Raw genomic sequence first — 18,316 nt, forward strand, 5'->3', positions numbered from 1 at the left:
TGCTGCTGTCCAGTTCTGGTTAGTGAGACTGTCTTCTTCTTCTTCTTCTTTTCAACTGCTTACATCTTGACTCTACGAAGCTTTATGTGATTTGTTAGGTTGGCTTAAATTCAGCCTCTACATTGTTAGGTTGGACTCTCTACTTTAGCTTTTCAGTATAGCTTATCCAGTTTTTGTATTCTCTTTCTTGAACTGGAAATTTTCAAATTGTAGCCTTAGTCAAATATGTGGATTGTTTATTTAAGAATAACATGTACTAGTATTTCAATTTGGCAGTTGTTTAATCTCTTGCTACCTCGACAACCAAGTTTGCTAACTATACTCATATATACAAGACTTTCATCACTCTATTCGATTTCTAAGACATTGATTAATGTGTTGATTGACATTTTTCAAACCTAATCAATAAACATCTTTCTTGTTTCAACAAACTGTCTCTAAATCCATCTTAGTGGGAAGTAAGTATCTAAAAAAGAAAAATCTCCATATATATCTTGTAATTTACACAACCTAACACCAAATATATACTATCAGCTACTGTATACCAAATTGAAATACTCCACTACAGTGTACAGTCTAGATAGAAACAGACGCATGATTAGAGCATTTAAATAGTATGTGCATACATTACTTGATTTCAAATAAAATAGATTACTGATGTAATTAACATAAGCAGATAACTTGATTACAAGAATGATTTAATCCGCATGATTAGAGCATTTAAATATTATGTGCATACATTACTTGATTAAATTTCAACCAACATAAATCACCAATGCAATTATCATAATCATATAATATTGTTATGTAGATGGTTGAATCTGCATGAGTAGAACATATAAATACTCTGCCCATATATACATAATTTGATTTAAACTAACATAAATCACAAATGCAATTAACATAATCGGATAACTTAATTTAAACATTATATGGATGATTTATCGCAAGGGTTTGTGGCGTCCCTCAATAGAATCAACTTGAATTTGAGACCGCTATTCAAAATCTTAGTCACACACTAGATTTCTCATCTCATGATAATAAAAATACGAATTGAAGTATAGATCACCGATCATTTAAACAAAAAGAAAAAAGAAATATGTGCATGTGATCATCAATATTTCACTGCCACATCAATCTAATTTACAAACAATTCACAATCCACACATCAAATTCAAAGAATATCCAAATACTAATATTTGAGTTTTGATTGGTTTTCACTTTTCACTAATAGTAGTAATTAACCTCAAACCCTAACTAATTTGTTCCTAAGAAAACAAAAAAATTTAGGTTTCTACCTCCTTCTGCTTCCACTCCAATCCAATAAACCTACAAGGAGAAAAGCTGATCTTATGCTCAGAAATGGTCTCCAATTTGGGGGACCAGAGCTGATCCCTGGGCCCCACCAGCTGAGTATAATGCTTCTGCAGCTCCGGCGTGCTGCACAAATACCCTCCGGCGGCTCTGGCTTGGGCATCGCTTTCTCCGGCGATCAATCGCTCGATAAAATCGGGAGTGACTTTGATCAAAACCCTGCCGTCGGCGCCCTTGAGGTACTCGAAGGGGCAGTTGTTGAACTTGACGGGGGTGCCGGGGCGGGCGAGGGCGGCGACGGAGGAGGTGGAGAGGACGTTGTGCGTGACGGAGTCGAGGGGGATGAGGAAGTAGGTCTCGCCGGGGAGGAGCTCGTCGGAGATGGAGAGGGACGGGATGGGGTGCCCGATGTAGAAGGAGCCGCCGTGGCAGACCATGTGCTCCGGGAACTCGAACATTATCTCGCCGGCCAGGTGCTTTCCGCCGGCGAGGAGCCTCGTTCCGCCGCCGTGGAGGATCAGCTTCACGGCGGCGGAGGGCGGGCCGAAGCAAGCGTTGCCCATTCAATTTGTTATTTCTTGTGGAATTGGGGATTAATTTTTGTTAGGTGGTAAGTATTGAATTTGATGGATGATTAGAAAATGTTGGTATATATATAGATATTAATTGCATGGAGGGAGAGGGTTTTGACTTTGAGCGAGTCTGCCAAAAATGTATACTCCAAAAACAAAATATTACTTGGATTTTAGGAATGCTACAACTTTAATTACAAAGTCAATAATAGGCTCCACAAGTCAAAAAATTTATTAAATCAAAAGTGGATTACTTTTATCTTAATTTAATAAAATAAATAATTAGTAGGATTCTTTCGGTTTCTCGCTAATATGCAATGGAAAAATTGTGAAAAAATTAATATAATATGAGTTCTACTGTTAATTTTGTAATAAAATATAAGTGAAATTAGTTATTGGAATTGTAGTTCATTACCAAATCCCACGTTATTTGAGTCACTTATTTATTTTGAAAAATAACAGTATTAAATAGTTAAAGTAAAGAGATAGTAAAATAAGAGATAATACATGATCTTCACATTATTCTCTTTTTTATTTTACTTTTTTTTCCACTTTAACTATTTATTACTCTATCATTTTCTTAAAACAAATGTTAAAAAGAAGTGACTCAAAACACATGGACAAATAAAATATTATAATAAGTAAGAGTTTTAATTAATTAGAAACAAACGTAAAAAATATTGATGTCGGTTAATGGACGAATGGAGTATTCCCTCCGTCCACAAACAATAGATTACTTTGTGTATGACACGGTTTTAATGTAGGATAGGTAAAGTAAGAGAGGGAATCTTTTCATAAATGATTGTGATCTATTTTTTTTGGACGGCCAAATATTGTAATTGTGATCTATTTTTTATGGACGGGGTAGTATTATTTAGTAGATAATTTTGTGAAATGGGTTAAAATAAAAAAAATGTGACAATAATGTAGACATAGATATACACACACACACACAATGAGGGAGGGGTGGGCGGTGGTCAGCGGTCAATTAAGTCGGCTGTGAGGAGAGAAATGATTTATGTATAGGTGAACCAAATTACTTCACGACTTTGGAATAGTATACTATGATAATTGGGTGTTTTAATTAGTAGTACTAAATGCAATGTATAATTCCCGTGACGTGCTATGTGGTTTATTTACTTGGTCTGATCTTTTATTATGAGAAAGTGATGAGGTCCATATTTTGGTACTTGTCATTTGTCAACGACACAACAAGTGGAGCATATAGTATTAGTGTAGCTGCGCTGCCTTCATTAATTACTTACCACTTTTGTAGAAATGATTGAATTTCAAAATTAATTACAAATTCACAATACCGAAGCTGATGATCAGGATTCATTAATTATTCATGATTTATTTCGGCTATTGTAATTTGAAGATAATTACTAGTACAATTGTAAAATACCCAAACTAATCATTGATATTCTATAAAAGATTTTATAAACAGTTGACCTCTTACAATTCAATTATGAAGATATTGCTATTTTCAGTGATGAAAATCGTAATTGACACCACTAAATCTTATTGGAATTCTAAATATAATTTCAGAAGTGATTCCTATTAAAACGATGTCTTTTTTATTTAAAATCATAGTGATTCCAATCATTTATACAAAATATAAATTCAAAAGAATATTCTCTATATTCCACATGTTTTTATTCACAAATTTAAAAAAAGTGATTTTAGTTTGTTTAGTGTAACTGCAAAACATTAAAAATTACTGATTTTAATTTTTCATTTTAGAAGTAATGTGATTGATTAAATCAATGCAAAATAATGATTCAAATATATTTATCATTTTCGCATGCGATTTTAATTTTACTTTTTTGAAATACAAAAAAGTTACTCCCTCCGTCCGCGAATAGGAGTCCCGTTTTTCCATTTTAGTCCGTCCGCGAATAGGAGTCCCTGTTCACTTTTACCATAAATGGTAATAGGGTCCCACATTCACCTAACTCATTCCACTCACATTTCATTTAAAAATAATATATACAAGTGGGACTCCTATTCCACTAACTTTTTTCCACCAACTTTTCTTAACATTTCTTAAAACTCGTGCCGCCAAGGAATGGGACTCCTAATGGCGGATGGAGGGAGTATTTAGAAACAAAAAAAAAACATTCTTAATTGAATTAAAAAGTGTTCTTAGAAGTTATTTTTATTGTAGTGGCAGTTTAATAAAAATGTCACACCCTAATGGACTTCCCTCGGAAAATTTCTTCGGCGACATTGTCTTCGAGGGTGGCACTGGTGGTGAGGGTTGTGACGTTTTGGCGATGGTTGCTACAGAAAACGTAATATAGAGCAAAAGTTCTTCAACGATATAAAGAATGAAATTTTAGAAAGACCTAACTATGTTTGAGGAAATTTCTTCTGGAATTTTTTAACCCAAATTCATACTTCGGGTACTTTTTTAAAATTATCCTTAGGATGGTACATTTTCGTTAAAATGCTAACAAGACGAAATCGAATATTTACTCGTAATAGTACGTGTGATTGAACAGTTTAGTAATAGTTCGTTTGATTTTCAAGTGTATGTTTAATCTGTAGTGAATATTTCCAACAAATATTATAAATAATTGGTGATATTTTTGGGGTCAATATCAAGATATACATCATCGTGTATATGAACAAAAGAAAAGTTAGCAAACTCCAGTCATGAATACGATGTGTGCTAGTTAGTCACGCCAAATAGTCAATAATGGATCGTAATTTTTATGCATGGTTTGGTAATAAGTAAGAATCGGCAGTAGTTTTAGTCTTTTTTATAAGAATCCCATCTTTTTTCATTTATACTAATTTGGACACATTATGAATCCTTTCCCTCAATATATTTATAGAATTCAGTCAGTGTATCTACACTCCCTCCACAGTGGCGAACGCAGGAATAAATTTTGGCAGGGGCTTCACTAAAAATTTTCATACTACCTCCGTCTCGTAAAAATAGAAATTCTTTTGTTTTTGGCCCGTTCCCTGAAAATAGAAACTTTCCATTTTAGGAAATTTCTTTTTCTCTAATAAGGTGGGCACTAACACTTTTTTTTGTTTCTCTTATTTTACCAATTTTACACTAAAACTCGATCCCGTCAACAAAAGGACATTTATTCTTGGACGAATATAACTATATATTAATAAACATAATAATAAAATTGTTGTGTTTGCTTTGCTAAAACAATAAATATCTAATACATAAAAATGCATAATTATCTAATATACTGTGATTTTGTGAAGGATTATTTGCCTGAAAATACATTAAAAAAAAAATTATCTAAACTTTAGAATTTGAATATAAATGTATGAACTTTAAATTTTTCTCAATTTTTTCCTATAGATCTAAAATCGAAACATAAGTGGCAGATTAAAGCATATGTGCCAATCAAAACTACAAAAATATGTTTATATTATTTAAAAAATAATGTATTTGAATTTGTGAACTATGACAAAAGAAAAGGAAAAAAGGCCTAACCCATTAAAGTTGTAAAAATGACAAGTTGTAATTCTCGTTTATAATTTGTGGGAGAAAGATTCAATATTTTTTTGATCTACCGTTTGGGATAAATTTAAACGGAGTAGGGCTGAACAAGAGAAAATCCTTTTTAGTTTTTAGTAAATCACTCTATTGAAAAGAAAAACGTTAGTATCAAATTAAACAATTTTAAAAGTGTTAAGTGATAACGTTAAAATGTAGTTACACTTTTCAATGTTTTCATATTTCATAATTGTGCAAAGCAAAATCGTGCCACCGTTTAACTAGGGAATAGTGATTGACTTTTTCAACTATTATTATAGTCATTATATTCATTTAAGTTTAACAGTTTTTCCTTATTTCTATCTTCTTCCTCATTCTACTCTATGTAGCAGCCATTGTTCTAAGAAATTTTCTCTGTAATCTTATTTTTCAGCCCCTCCTTCCCATTCAATCTTCTTCCCATTAAACCCCAAAGATATTAACTTGGGAAGGGCTGAAGATAGTTTCTAGGAATGTTGAAAAATTTTATGGTAGAAATTTATTTTTTAAAAAAAGTTTGGCAGGGGCTTAAGCCCCTTACCCCCTCTACTTGTGTCCGCGCCACTGTGACCCTCCATATCCCTCCATCCCATCTAAATCAAATCATTATTTTTTAACAAAAATAACTTACTCTCTCTTCTAATTTATTATTATTTTTTACTTTATTTTCTCTCTTAATCTTCTAAACATCATTTTCTCAAATCTTAAACATAAAAGAATTATCTCATTTATAGCAGAATGAACAACATACTTAGTAGTGGATTAATAAAAAGTTCACGAAATAAAAATAAACTACTCCCTCTGTCTCACAATAAGAGTCACATTTTGTCATTTTGATCCGTCCCACAATAAGAGTCACACTTTTTTTTTATCATAAATGGTAAGTAAGTCTCACATTCTACTAACTCACTTCACTCACATTTTATTATAAAACTAATATAAAAAAGTGAGTCTCATATTTTACTAACTTTCTCAACCCACTATTATTTACATTTCTTAAAATTCGTGCCCATAATAAGAGTGACTTCTATTATGGTACGGAGGGAGTAATTTTGATACTGTACAAATTATTAATTCACATAATGTATCATACTTAACTTTACAATTTTACTCTCTTAGTCAGTTATTAATTGTCGCCAAGTAAATAAATGTAAAAAAAAATTAGTTAAAGAAGTTTATATAATTTAAGTCATAGTTATAAAATATGAATAGAATATATTAATAGAATGTAAGATTCATTATATATAACACAAACATAAATAAAATTAGTGGCAAATGGTACTACTAAAAGTTGATGAAAGTTGAAGGAAATATACAAAGTGTTTCAAAGCAGTAAAGCGGAATGAGAGGACCAATCTGAGCTCTACAACGAGGAACAACGGTTGACCTTGCAAAGTCTCCTCGTTTCGTTAATGTCGGCTGCAAACTCCCATATATCATAAATTCATAATGAAACGTGACGGATGTTTTATTATAGTATGTCAAACTTTGAATAATCAAGAAAAAGTGAACTCAACTATTTATTTAAAACTCTCAAACAACTAACCACTCCAAATAGAAAATATACAAAAACTTATGTTCTAGGAGTAATTTTTAATAATGACAAAAACGCATCGTTAGCTCCCCGTTTGTTCGATATTTATTACTCTATGTGGCCATTAATTTTTCCACTCTAATTAAGACAGGTTTTTAAAAAATATATTCTCAGTACCATAAAGATATCATACGATAAAAGAATTAAGATAAAATTAGTAAAGTAAGAGAGTGTTAACGAAAGTATAAGTTGTAAATAATTTAATATATGTATGATAATCAATTGAGGTAATTTTTATACATGGAAATGTCCATATTTTTATTGGACGGATGAAAATAAAAAATGTATATATTTTTATGTGACAAAGAGTAATAGAAAGTTATGTATATTAGTTTTATAATAAAATGTGGTGAATGAGTTAGTGAAATGTGGAGTTCGTGAAATGTGGAGTTCATTACTTGAAATGAAATTTTAAAGGAGTGTGATAAGTATTGACGGACAAACTAGAAAGGAAAGCTAAATAATGACGGCGGAGAGAATACCACTCCTTTCATCCCAATTAAGTAGGGTCATTTCTTTTGTACACAGAGATTAAGAAATTATGTTGAATGAGTTAAATGATAATAAAATAAAATAGTGGAGTAGTTGAGAGGAAAAAAATAGGAGAGAAATGAGATAATAAAATAGGTGATGAATTAAAGCAGTGGCAGACATACACAGTGCCTTGGGGGACCCATAGAACCTCCAAGAATTTATGTTATTAATATTATATTTATACAACAAGTTACTAGCAATTCACTAGGTAGCGCATTGGCAACCTGCCTTGCTTGCTACCCACTTTGCTTGAGTTCAAATCTTGTTAAGCACAATTAAGTTTTGTCACTTTAATTTGTATTTTTATGATTTTTTTAAAAATTTTCTTACCAATATTTTGCACAAAAAATTTATGTTTAATAAGTAATACTTATTTAATTAATTTATTTTAAATTTATAATTGAATTTTCATTTTTCTTTTAGCTATTTTTTGTGATTTTTTTCTATTTTTCTGCAACTTTACACACAAAAATTTTCATGTTATATTCATTAATTAATTTATTTCAAATTTATTCATAATTGATATATTAAATATATACATATTTCTATTTTTCATATCATTTAATTATTTTATCTCATTACTCATCTTCGTCACATCTTAATAATGTCGCAATTTTTGGCTACGCTGCTATAAAAAAAATACAATGATTAGTTACTATATAATTGGACCCCCCAACATTAAAATCATGCGTCCGCCACTGGATTAAAGTAGGAGTGATTAGATGTTTTGTATTTTGTCCAAAAAAAATAACTCAACTTTGTTGGGACAACCCAAAAAGTTATGACTCAACTTAGTTAGGACGAAGAGAGTACTTTATACACCTAGAAAGGGACATGTGTAGAAAATTGTTACTCCCTTCGTCCCATAAAAGATGTCTCACTTTCATTTTTAGTTTGTTCCACTAAAGATGCCACATTTCCATTTTTAGATAAATTTCTCTCTCACAATAAAATCTCCTAAAATCTCGTGTCATCCCACAATTGTGACACCTTTTGTAAGACATAAGGAGTACTAAAGCTCTACCAAATCTAAACATAACAGGGATGGATGTAGAAAAAATATGATTGATAAAGTTTTACAAAATCTGATTTCTTATAATTGCATAATTTTTTTTTATAAATATGAACCGTGCTCAAGCCATGACACGATGGCGAGCCAAGAGCTCAAAAGTACAATTGAAACAAAGTAACCACAAAAGTAGAAAAACAGAGGTCATAGGCTGAAACAAACACTCCACAAACATAACGAAATAAGCACAACCAAAATAAAAACAAAGAGAGTAGTTAAAAGAGCACCACCAGCTAGCTACACAAGATACCAAACAATAAGAACAACAAAGAAAATGCCTCCAAAACCACTAGTACCGATGAAAAACGGGAGGGGGGGGGGGATGAAGACGTATCAAAGCCACCTCCAAAACGTCATTGATTAGTTATGTATTTTCTTGGGTTATTTGGTTCTTTCCACCTTCTAACGGCGCCTACATCCTCTAAAACTTGATTAGGTGAATAAGGAAAGACTGGACACAACCCTTTAATCCACAAACCAAGCCGTAAAAATAAACTTTTCTTTTCCGTATATATCCCAATTAGGCTTGAGTTTTTGGAAGATCAACCAGTTTCAAAGGTCCCGTATCGACCGTGCTATAACATAAAACATGGACACCCACAACTTCTTGTCAAACTTTACGAAAGGAGTATCCATCTTCTTATAATTGTATAGTTGTATACTCCTATATATTACAACAATAATTACTACTCCCTCTGTCTCATAAAAATATGGACATATGAAATGATACAGAATTAATACATGATTGATAAACTAAGAGAGATCAGGAGAATGATAATTAAAGAAGTATTAGTGAATAGTGTAACCCATATTATTATTATTAATGTTTAATGAGTTGTAATGGTGGACCATAATAAGTTGTAAATAAATTAATATACATGAGTAATAAGTTGGGGACAATTTTCCATAAATGGAAATGCTCATAAAACCAGAGAAAAATGAAAAGTGCACATATTTTTATGGGGCAGAGAGAGTATGAAACATTTGGTTTCTGACACGGAATTTTATGTAGTGTTATACGTGAGTTAATGAAAAGATAGTAAAGTAAGATAGAAGAAAAAATAGAGATGATATTATTTTCATTTTAGGAAATATTTCATTTTTTAATGGGACAAAGGTATATTATAGGAGTGCAAAAAATCATACAAACAGTATATTTAGTACTCCCTCCGTCCCATAAAAGTTGAGTCGTATTCCTTTTTAGTCCGTCCCAACAAAGTTGAGTCATTTCCTTTTTTAACTAAAGACAAAACATCTAATCACTCTTATTTTATTCCATCATTTACTTTACTCTCTCTTATCTTTCCTACTTTTTTCATCTCTCCTATTTATTTAATATAAATTCTTAATCTCCGTGCCTAAAAGTTTTGTCTCAACTTTTATGGGACGGAGGGAGTACTCTATTCGTCCCATTTTAAGTAATACCTCTAATGATATGTTTCTTGAAGTAGAAACATGACTCTATCTACTTAATTTTCTCTCCACTTTACTCACGCAACATTGTATAAATTTTTGTGTCAATAAGAAATGTTCTACTTATGGTAGGGCGGGGGAGTATATTTTAAATTAGTAGTACAAGTAATACATTTTAAAATATGTCTATATAATTTTTTTTTATTTTATTTTACTTGTATTTTCTATTCCTCATTTTAATATTTTCTTCTTTCTAAAAAAACTAATCTTTTCCGGCAAATTTTTTTTGATTATAAACTCTAATTTCAGCTTATACCAATCCTCCAATTCTTGATAATTATTGATCTTCATACATAATAGAAAGTGGATTAATTTTGTGAGACAGACCATGAAGTAAAAGGAGATTGAGACTATTCTTTGGGGTTGAAGGGTGTATATTTGGGGTGGCGAATTTTTTGTTCTTTTTTTAAATTTTATCTTTGTCATCGCGTATTTTCTTCTAAATTAATTTTTTGGCGATGGTAAGTTACTCTATATTTGCCAGTTGCCACATGTATAAATCAAATTAAGTCAAACCGGTTACTATTATTGGCTTATTGCCCATAATAACCTAGGCAAAGTTCATGGTGAATATTTGGATCAATGATTTCTCTAGATGACTTAGGGATATTATGAATTTATGACTTATGATCATTCGTATATGATATTTGATAATTGTCACTTTCTATGCAAAAATTACAATTTGTGATACCTCATTATATAAGCTACATGCAACCAATTTTTCGTTTTGTTAATTATAAATAATTTTTTGTTCATGATCAGTAACAACTTGTAATCACACATAAGCGTCTGCATGATTTGAACATTAAATTATTGCAATCACAATAAATTAATATATATATATATATATATATAATTGTATTAGCAAATGGTTTACGTATAGCAAAGAAAAAGAATCGTGACTTTTATAACTAGTGGAAATTGACGGAGTAAGATAATTGAGAAAACTATATCTTTCGTGATTTATTTTTTCTAATTTTTAAAAATATGGGACAGATAATAACTGATAATTTATTTGACAATTTATCCTTGATAATTTCTAGAAATCATATTTACTCCATGAATTCATAAACATCCTATAATTAAATCAGCGTGTGTGCCAATTTCTCACCAATAATGGTTAAGTCGCAATCATTTGATCCATATAAAATTACTACAAAATACATAGATACATTGAATAAGATTTGAATTATTGACTGATGTACTCAAAGAGTAAAATATTATCAATTTGGTAAGGGAATGGATAAAATAGCTCTTTTAACTTCAATCGCCGTTTAAAAAACGCACTAAAATAGAAATAGCCAAAATCTTACCTCTCTTTCGATCATTAAATAATCAGATTAAGGAATTAGTCAAGGGGACAAATCAAGTTGCATGATTTTTTTAATTCAAAGAAAATGATATTCATGTGCTCTAAATATGAGTATTAATATCCATCGAATAGGAGTAGATGTCATGTTTAGATTAGTTCAGATATTATCGAACACACCCACATATAGGCAGATAAGGTTAAAACGCTATTTTTATGTCAGATTTAGTTGATTTTTCTATTTATGTGCTATTGAAATAATTTATCATCGCCAGCTTATATTCTTTAGTTCTTTGTGCATGTGAAAATCTCAATGAATGCTAATCCCATTTAGGAGTACTTGTTTATTAATTAGACTATTTTCTTGGTATATATGACAAGTTAAATAGTCCAATCAAGATCTACATGAGGATTCCGAATAGAAATTGGGCGTACAATTTTAGGAAAGAGAAGTAATGGAAGACCGCCAATTAACGATATTGCCATCATGTTTTTGTTCTTTTTTTTTTTTAATAAATAGCAAATGCTCGAGCCACAAGACGGCGAGCTACAAAGAGACAAGCCCAAAGGTAAGACCACCAACAAAAGCGAAACTCCCTATCTCCCAAAAAAGGGATCCAAAACAAGCAAAAACTACCAAACAAAGCAGCCCCAATAAGCATCAGATCACCCATCCTCTCACTGAGCCAAAGCCCAAAACAAAGCCACAAAAGAAGGAAAAAACAAGAGCCCGGAAATTTAAAAAGTTAGCACAACCTACCTCTTCGTGGAGCTCTTGTTCCTGTCCAGCCTCTGACAACCTTCAAGTCATCCTCTAACAACCCCGGTGCAAAGGGAAAATTCGGGCACCATCCTTTCGTCCAAGTTCCAAGGCGCCAAAAGAGTCGCTTCTTCTCGAACTCCCAGTTAGGTTTAAAATCTTGGAATGCCATTTTGTTTCTAATGTCCCAAATTGTCCACGCGACAACATAAAACATGGCGGTCCACAAACGCTTATTAAATCTTTTGAACGGAGTACCCACCCAAGAAAGCAAGCATGTCTTTGGATCTTTGGGAAGACAAAAAGATAAATCCCAACATTTGTAACAGTGATACCAGAGATTGCTCGATGATTTGCAGCAAAAAAACAGGTGTTCAACAGTTTCAGTCTCTTCTTTGCACAAAATGCATCGATCATCCTCAATTCTAGTTGCTCCCAATCTGAAAAGCCTCTCTTTAGTGTTGATTTTTCCTTGAAGAAGAAACCAAACTTGAAGTTGTGCTCTTGGAGGAACAATATTTTTCCAAGCGAGCCTCCCTTGAGCTTGTGGTGAGCTCTCGTCCTCCATAATCTTGGTAACCTGCAGACCAAAGTCAGACACCGAGAAGGAATTTGATAAGTCACTCGACCACACCCTCCTGTCATTTACATTTTCAAACATCTTTGTAAGATTCACGACGCTGATGAGGTCTCTAAAGGATTCTTTTTACCACGCAAAAAGATTTCGCCTCCAATTGAAGGCCCATCTCCACTCTCCATTCACCTATATACCCATTTCTTGAAACAAAATCTTGTTTTTGTGTAGACAGCATGAATAATCTGGGAAAGCTAAGTCGAAGGCTATTCAACCCTGCCAATTATCAAACCAAAACCTCGTGTGAGCCCCATTGCCGATCTTCATCCGAATGCCTTTCGAAGCCACTTCTTGTACCTCCTTACTAAAGCTTCTAAAGTCCATGATCTGCTCCCAAACACATGATCGGTTCTTGTTATTCATTCTTTGAAAATCCTCAAGGTGTGTAGTATCATGTTAACCCATCTTAATTTGGTAAAATAGTATGAAGTCGTCATATTTTGTTCAGTAACTTCGAATCAATTTTGGTGAAATAGTATGAAGCCGACCACACAACACACACCGAAAACACACTCGGTCTTAAAACGATTACTTCACACACACACACACGCGCGACGAAGCGAAAATACCACCTCACGCACAAGGAGACGACCGACTTAATTCCTACATACTACACCTTTACCCTATTGGAAGGATAAGGACCATCATACTCAAGCCTCGTGAATTAGCTGTAAACTTTCCCTTAAACACTAGCCGAAACCTACTCCATCTTGATCCTATTTGGATATTATCGATGAAGTTTCAGTTGTAAACTTTCCTTAAACACTAACCCTCCAAATAAAAAAATTTGTTGGTTATCAATATAGGCTATAGCGACATTATATTGTTTTTATGTTCGCTTACAGTTACCGATAACCTATTTTAATTGGTACCAGTTTTGCATTTCTGCCCAAACCGTGATTAGCAATCAACAATTCAGTTCGTTAATTATCTGAACCGATTGACAAACCATGCCTAGATTTTACCTATTTTGAGGTATTTAGAAGATTAATAGTGAGCACTAGACTCATCCCGAGAAAATTAATGAATATGTAAGGTGGATTGAGTAGATAAATTTGCCTAAAGAAAGATTCTCTAAAGAGGTTCGCTATAAATTTGGTACAATAGAACCCTTATATATTTTGCTCGATTTTCTCATTTTATGATACTACTATCTAGCTTATCCTTTTCTCTATATTTGCGATATATAATTTTACGAGCCCAGGCGAAAATCAATTGAGCTAATCTTTCATAAGCTCAACCTAGTGGCATTTGGGCCACAAGCTATATAAAAGTTAAGTCCATTAATGATAAAAATAAATAAATATTTAAATCATTCTACAATTGACATTAATTTAAACACGGCTATAATTAAATGATAACTTTATTAAATATATTTTATTGAACACAAGTAAATAAAAAAAATTTAAAGTCTTAATAATATTTTCAATAGTTAGTCATATTTTTAATATATTGACTAAGTAATATAATGAAATGGGCTGACGTTTTGGCCCAAAATCTCAGGCTTTTTAGCTGAAAGTAGAGTAAGCCCGCAAGACTATTGATGCAATATTGTTTAGGCTATAACAGGGCTAAATATCATTCCTTAGTATTAGATTAATTATGCAAATAATTTAATTTCTTGTTTATCCCAATAAAAAATCATTAATTACCAAATTATCAACCCATAAAAAACCGAATTTTGCACCTACCGCCAAGATTAACAACACGATCAAACTTTAATGAAATACACTGTAACTCAACAAACTTATGCCTTGGAAAGTTAATTATTATGTGCAATACAAAGTATCTACACATTGACAAATTGAATAAAGAATTATTCATAGTCATCTGCAAACCTAATCATCTTCACTTGCTTCCTATGAAAATATGGAGGACTGCGTCAGAATTTGCTTGAAAGAGAAGGTGATTTTGCTTGCGGAGAGAAGACTATTTTACCTAATTAATCATGGGTAATTAGATTAAACTAAATTATCTTTCTTGGATTTTTATTGCAGATACATAAAGCCACCTCCTTGGTTGGTTCAATACTTCAATTATACTATCAAAACGTAGAAAACAGTGCGGGCCTCTCCGGGCTGAAAAAATTAATACGGGCTTGCGGTTAATTTGTTTTGTAGATCAAACAATAAGTAGAGTCGTAATAAATAATAAATATAGCTATCAAACGGGGCTTAAGTACTATGATTCGACTATTTTATAGTACTATTTAGAATCTGAATTAAATGATTTTATTATTTAAAACTAATGAAAAGGAGTAAACAAGATTCAACTTGGAAGAATGATAAAATAAAAGGACGTTGCTTTCATTAACTACTTTACTTATTCTATTACCATGTTTAATGTTCATTTATGGCTCAAGTTATACTAGGACGTTGCTTTCACTAATTCAGTTCAAAGATTTTTTTAAATATCTAAACCGTAGATTACATCAATTACCAACTCCTAAATTTTTATATTTTGAACTATTAATTAAATATAAATTTGATAACAAATGAATGGTAGTAAATATTTCAAAGTTTCCAAATATGAAATGTCTTTGATACATCAACTATATATGGACTAGATGATCTAAGCTCATCATCATGATTTAGATCCACCTGAGTAATAGGATTAATTGTCCCAATTCTACGTGTTATGCAGTTATATGCTCTAACTTGCTAGTTATATTATATTAGTAAACCTCTCTAGCTAGAACACCAATGATTACAAAGCAATTAACTTTAATCATCATTAAAAATACAGGATCCTAATAGTAGTAAACGAATTATATAGGAGACTGCGTCATGTGAGTAGTGATATCGTCTTGCAACCTATTATACTCCAAAGTTGAGGTGTTAAACAATTGCAACGTATACCTAATAAACTTGGTGTCTATGCAAATGCATTATCTAATTAAAATATTGATGGTCATGCACACCTAAAAGCATAATTTCTTCTTCCATAATATCAATCCATTTGGGGGTCTAAAAGATGACTTGTGTGAGCAATCACATGGAGCACACGTGCATGTTCATTGCTCCTTACTATGTAGAAACTAAAGGTGAAACAAAGAGGAATGGACCACAAAAATATAACATGCTATAATCAACAAGCAAATTAATTAAAGAAGATTATTGTGTTGTCAAATATCACAAGAGTCTCTGCCACTAGGAATGACAAATCATGCAAGTTGGATCATTATCAGGTTCTTATTAGGTCGTCCGATAAGGACTCAAACTCATTAACTTTGTGCTTGTTCATGTCATGCGGAAATTTCCAGCCTTGCCGTTAACGATACTACTTATAATTTGAGTTGACACAACATGATGACGAACCAAACATGATATTACACGATAAAATTTGATATTATACAGTTAAAACATGATATAATACGATTAAAACTTTTTCACAATTTAAATATATATAATAATAATAAAGTGTGTTTCTAAATAATAAAAATAATAATATGATTCTTAATGAGTTATCTGAACCCAACCTAAAATCATTGGTTCTTATTAGATCGATCCAATAAGGACTCAAATCCAATAAGGTTTGATCCAAACATATTAACTTCGTGCATGTTCGTGTCGAATTTTCATGTCATGTCGAAAATGTCAGTCGTATCTACAAGACTACAACCATGCTTCATACTATGTATAGTTCATATTAATTCCATCCACAAATTTTCTTCTCTATCACAATCTTGAATTAGAGTATGGATAGAGAAGACCACATAAGAGGACAAAGCTATCGATCATTTTCTTGAGCTCATCGATCAAAATTTGAACATATAAATTATTACAAGAGAAATACATAAAATAAAAATTAAAAAAAAAAAAAAAAAAAAAAGTGGGAGAAAAAGCAGGACCAATTTTCATCAAAGGGAAAGGGACCATGATTTTGACTTGTGGCTCCTCCTTTCTTTACAAAAAGTGCAAGGGCTCGTGGTGTTGGTCATTATCACCTCCCATTTTTCATCCATACGTCTATTACAAAGATATTTTCTAGGTTGTAAATTTATTATAAGAAAATATGGGGGAAAAAAATCTCCATAAAGGATTTCACTCCTTGTCTATAAACAAGAATTTCACTATTTTTTTTATTATTATTAGAGATAATACTCCCTCCGTCCCATGTTACTTGCACTTTTACTTTTCGGCACGTCACAAACTCCTTAAATTTTTTATAGTTTAAGTTAGAATTAATGCATTTAATTAATATGTTAGTTTAAGTTAAGAGGTCCTTTATTAAGTGACGTCTCATTACACTTGAAATTCTAACTTAATTACACATAAAAATCAATCTTAAATTTACGGCCTAAAATGAAAAGTGCGAGTGGGAATTTGCAGAGAGGGGGTCAAATTTAGGCCGTAAATTTAAGATTGATTTTTTTTGTGTAATTAAGTTAGAATTTTAAATGTAATGAGACGTCACTTAATAAAGGACCTCTTAACTTAAACTAACATATTAATTAAATGCATTAATTCTAACTTAAACTATAAAAAATTTAAGGAGTTTGTGACGTGCCGAAAAGTAAAAGTGCAAGTAAGATGGGACGGAGGGAGTATGAAGGAATTTTAAGAATTTGAGGAAGGGCATTTAATAAGAGATTGAATGAAATAAAATTTATAATAGGTTAATATATATACAAGTGCAGGAAAATGAGGAGGGGCAAATGCTCCACCTAGGCATAATGTGGATTCGCCCCGGATTACAACATATGTAAATATGCATTTTTATCCATAAAAAGATAAATAAATGACTAATTAGAGGGAGAAATAGAAAAATAAATGGAAGATGAAAGACATCTTAAATTATAAGACATTTTTATAACTCTCTCTATCCTAAGATTTCCACGTTCTTAAGTAGCACGAGATTTTAGGAAGAGTTATTAGATAGAATAAGTAAAGAGTAAAAAGTAATTGAATATTTTAATGGGGATAAACGAGAGAAAAATTTTGTTCCAAATATAAAAGCGAACATCTTAAGTGAAAATAAACTAAAAGAAAATATAGACATCTTGAGCCAGGGAATATTATGGAGTAAATAAGAAGGATTTAGTTCTCAAAAGAAAATCTAATAATATCCCGAAAGTTTTTGAGCGCGGGGTCAATTTAGAAATAAGGTCTTTTTAAGGGTTTTCTTTTTGGCATTCTAGAAAAGTAGAAATGGAAAAACGCCAATGCTGTTAATATGATTAAACATAAGTACCAATTCAATTGGCGTTTTTAAATACGCCAACACCAATTACATTGGCATCTTACGTCTGTATATATATTTATTTGTATTGTGTTGTAATCACTGTTTATTACACAACTCAGTGACAAGGAGCAAGTACTAATCTAAACCTCGTGGCAACTTTAGATTTTTATTTTATTTTAATCTGTGCTACTCATCAAACAATACTATTAGCTAGCAATTAACATAATGCGTGAATAACTGAAAAAACAAAAATTGTTTAATAATCTTTGCTAGTCATCAAACAATACTATAATCTAGCAATTAACATAATGCGTGAATAACTAAAAAAAAACAAAAATTGTTTAATAATCTGTGCTACTCATCAA

At 31.7% G+C, this 18,316-nt stretch overlaps 2 protein-coding genes across 2 annotated transcripts; both read right to left on the reverse strand.

The window, feature by feature from the left end:
* Positions 1–1,286: 1,286 nt before the first annotated feature.
* On the reverse strand, positions 1,287–1,877 carry LOC125189512. Its single transcript, XM_048086785.1, has one exon. The coding sequence runs from the start codon at positions 1,875–1,877 to the stop codon at positions 1,287–1,289; it is 591 nt and encodes a 196-aa protein (XP_047942742.1).
* Positions 1,878–12,119: 10,242 nt separating this feature from the next.
* LOC125189513 lies at positions 12,120–12,794 on the reverse strand. Its single transcript, XM_048086786.1, has one exon. It carries the CDS (start codon positions 12,792–12,794, stop codon positions 12,120–12,122), a length of 675 nt encoding a protein of 224 aa, XP_047942743.1.
* Between the last annotated feature and the right edge of the window lie 5,522 nt (positions 12,795–18,316).

Source organism: Salvia hispanica, chromosome 5 (assembly GCF_023119035.1).
Source record: "Salvia hispanica cultivar TCC Black 2014 chromosome 5, UniMelb_Shisp_WGS_1.0, whole genome shotgun sequence".
Classification (NCBI taxonomy): Eukaryota; Viridiplantae; Streptophyta; class Magnoliopsida; order Lamiales; family Lamiaceae; genus Salvia; species Salvia hispanica.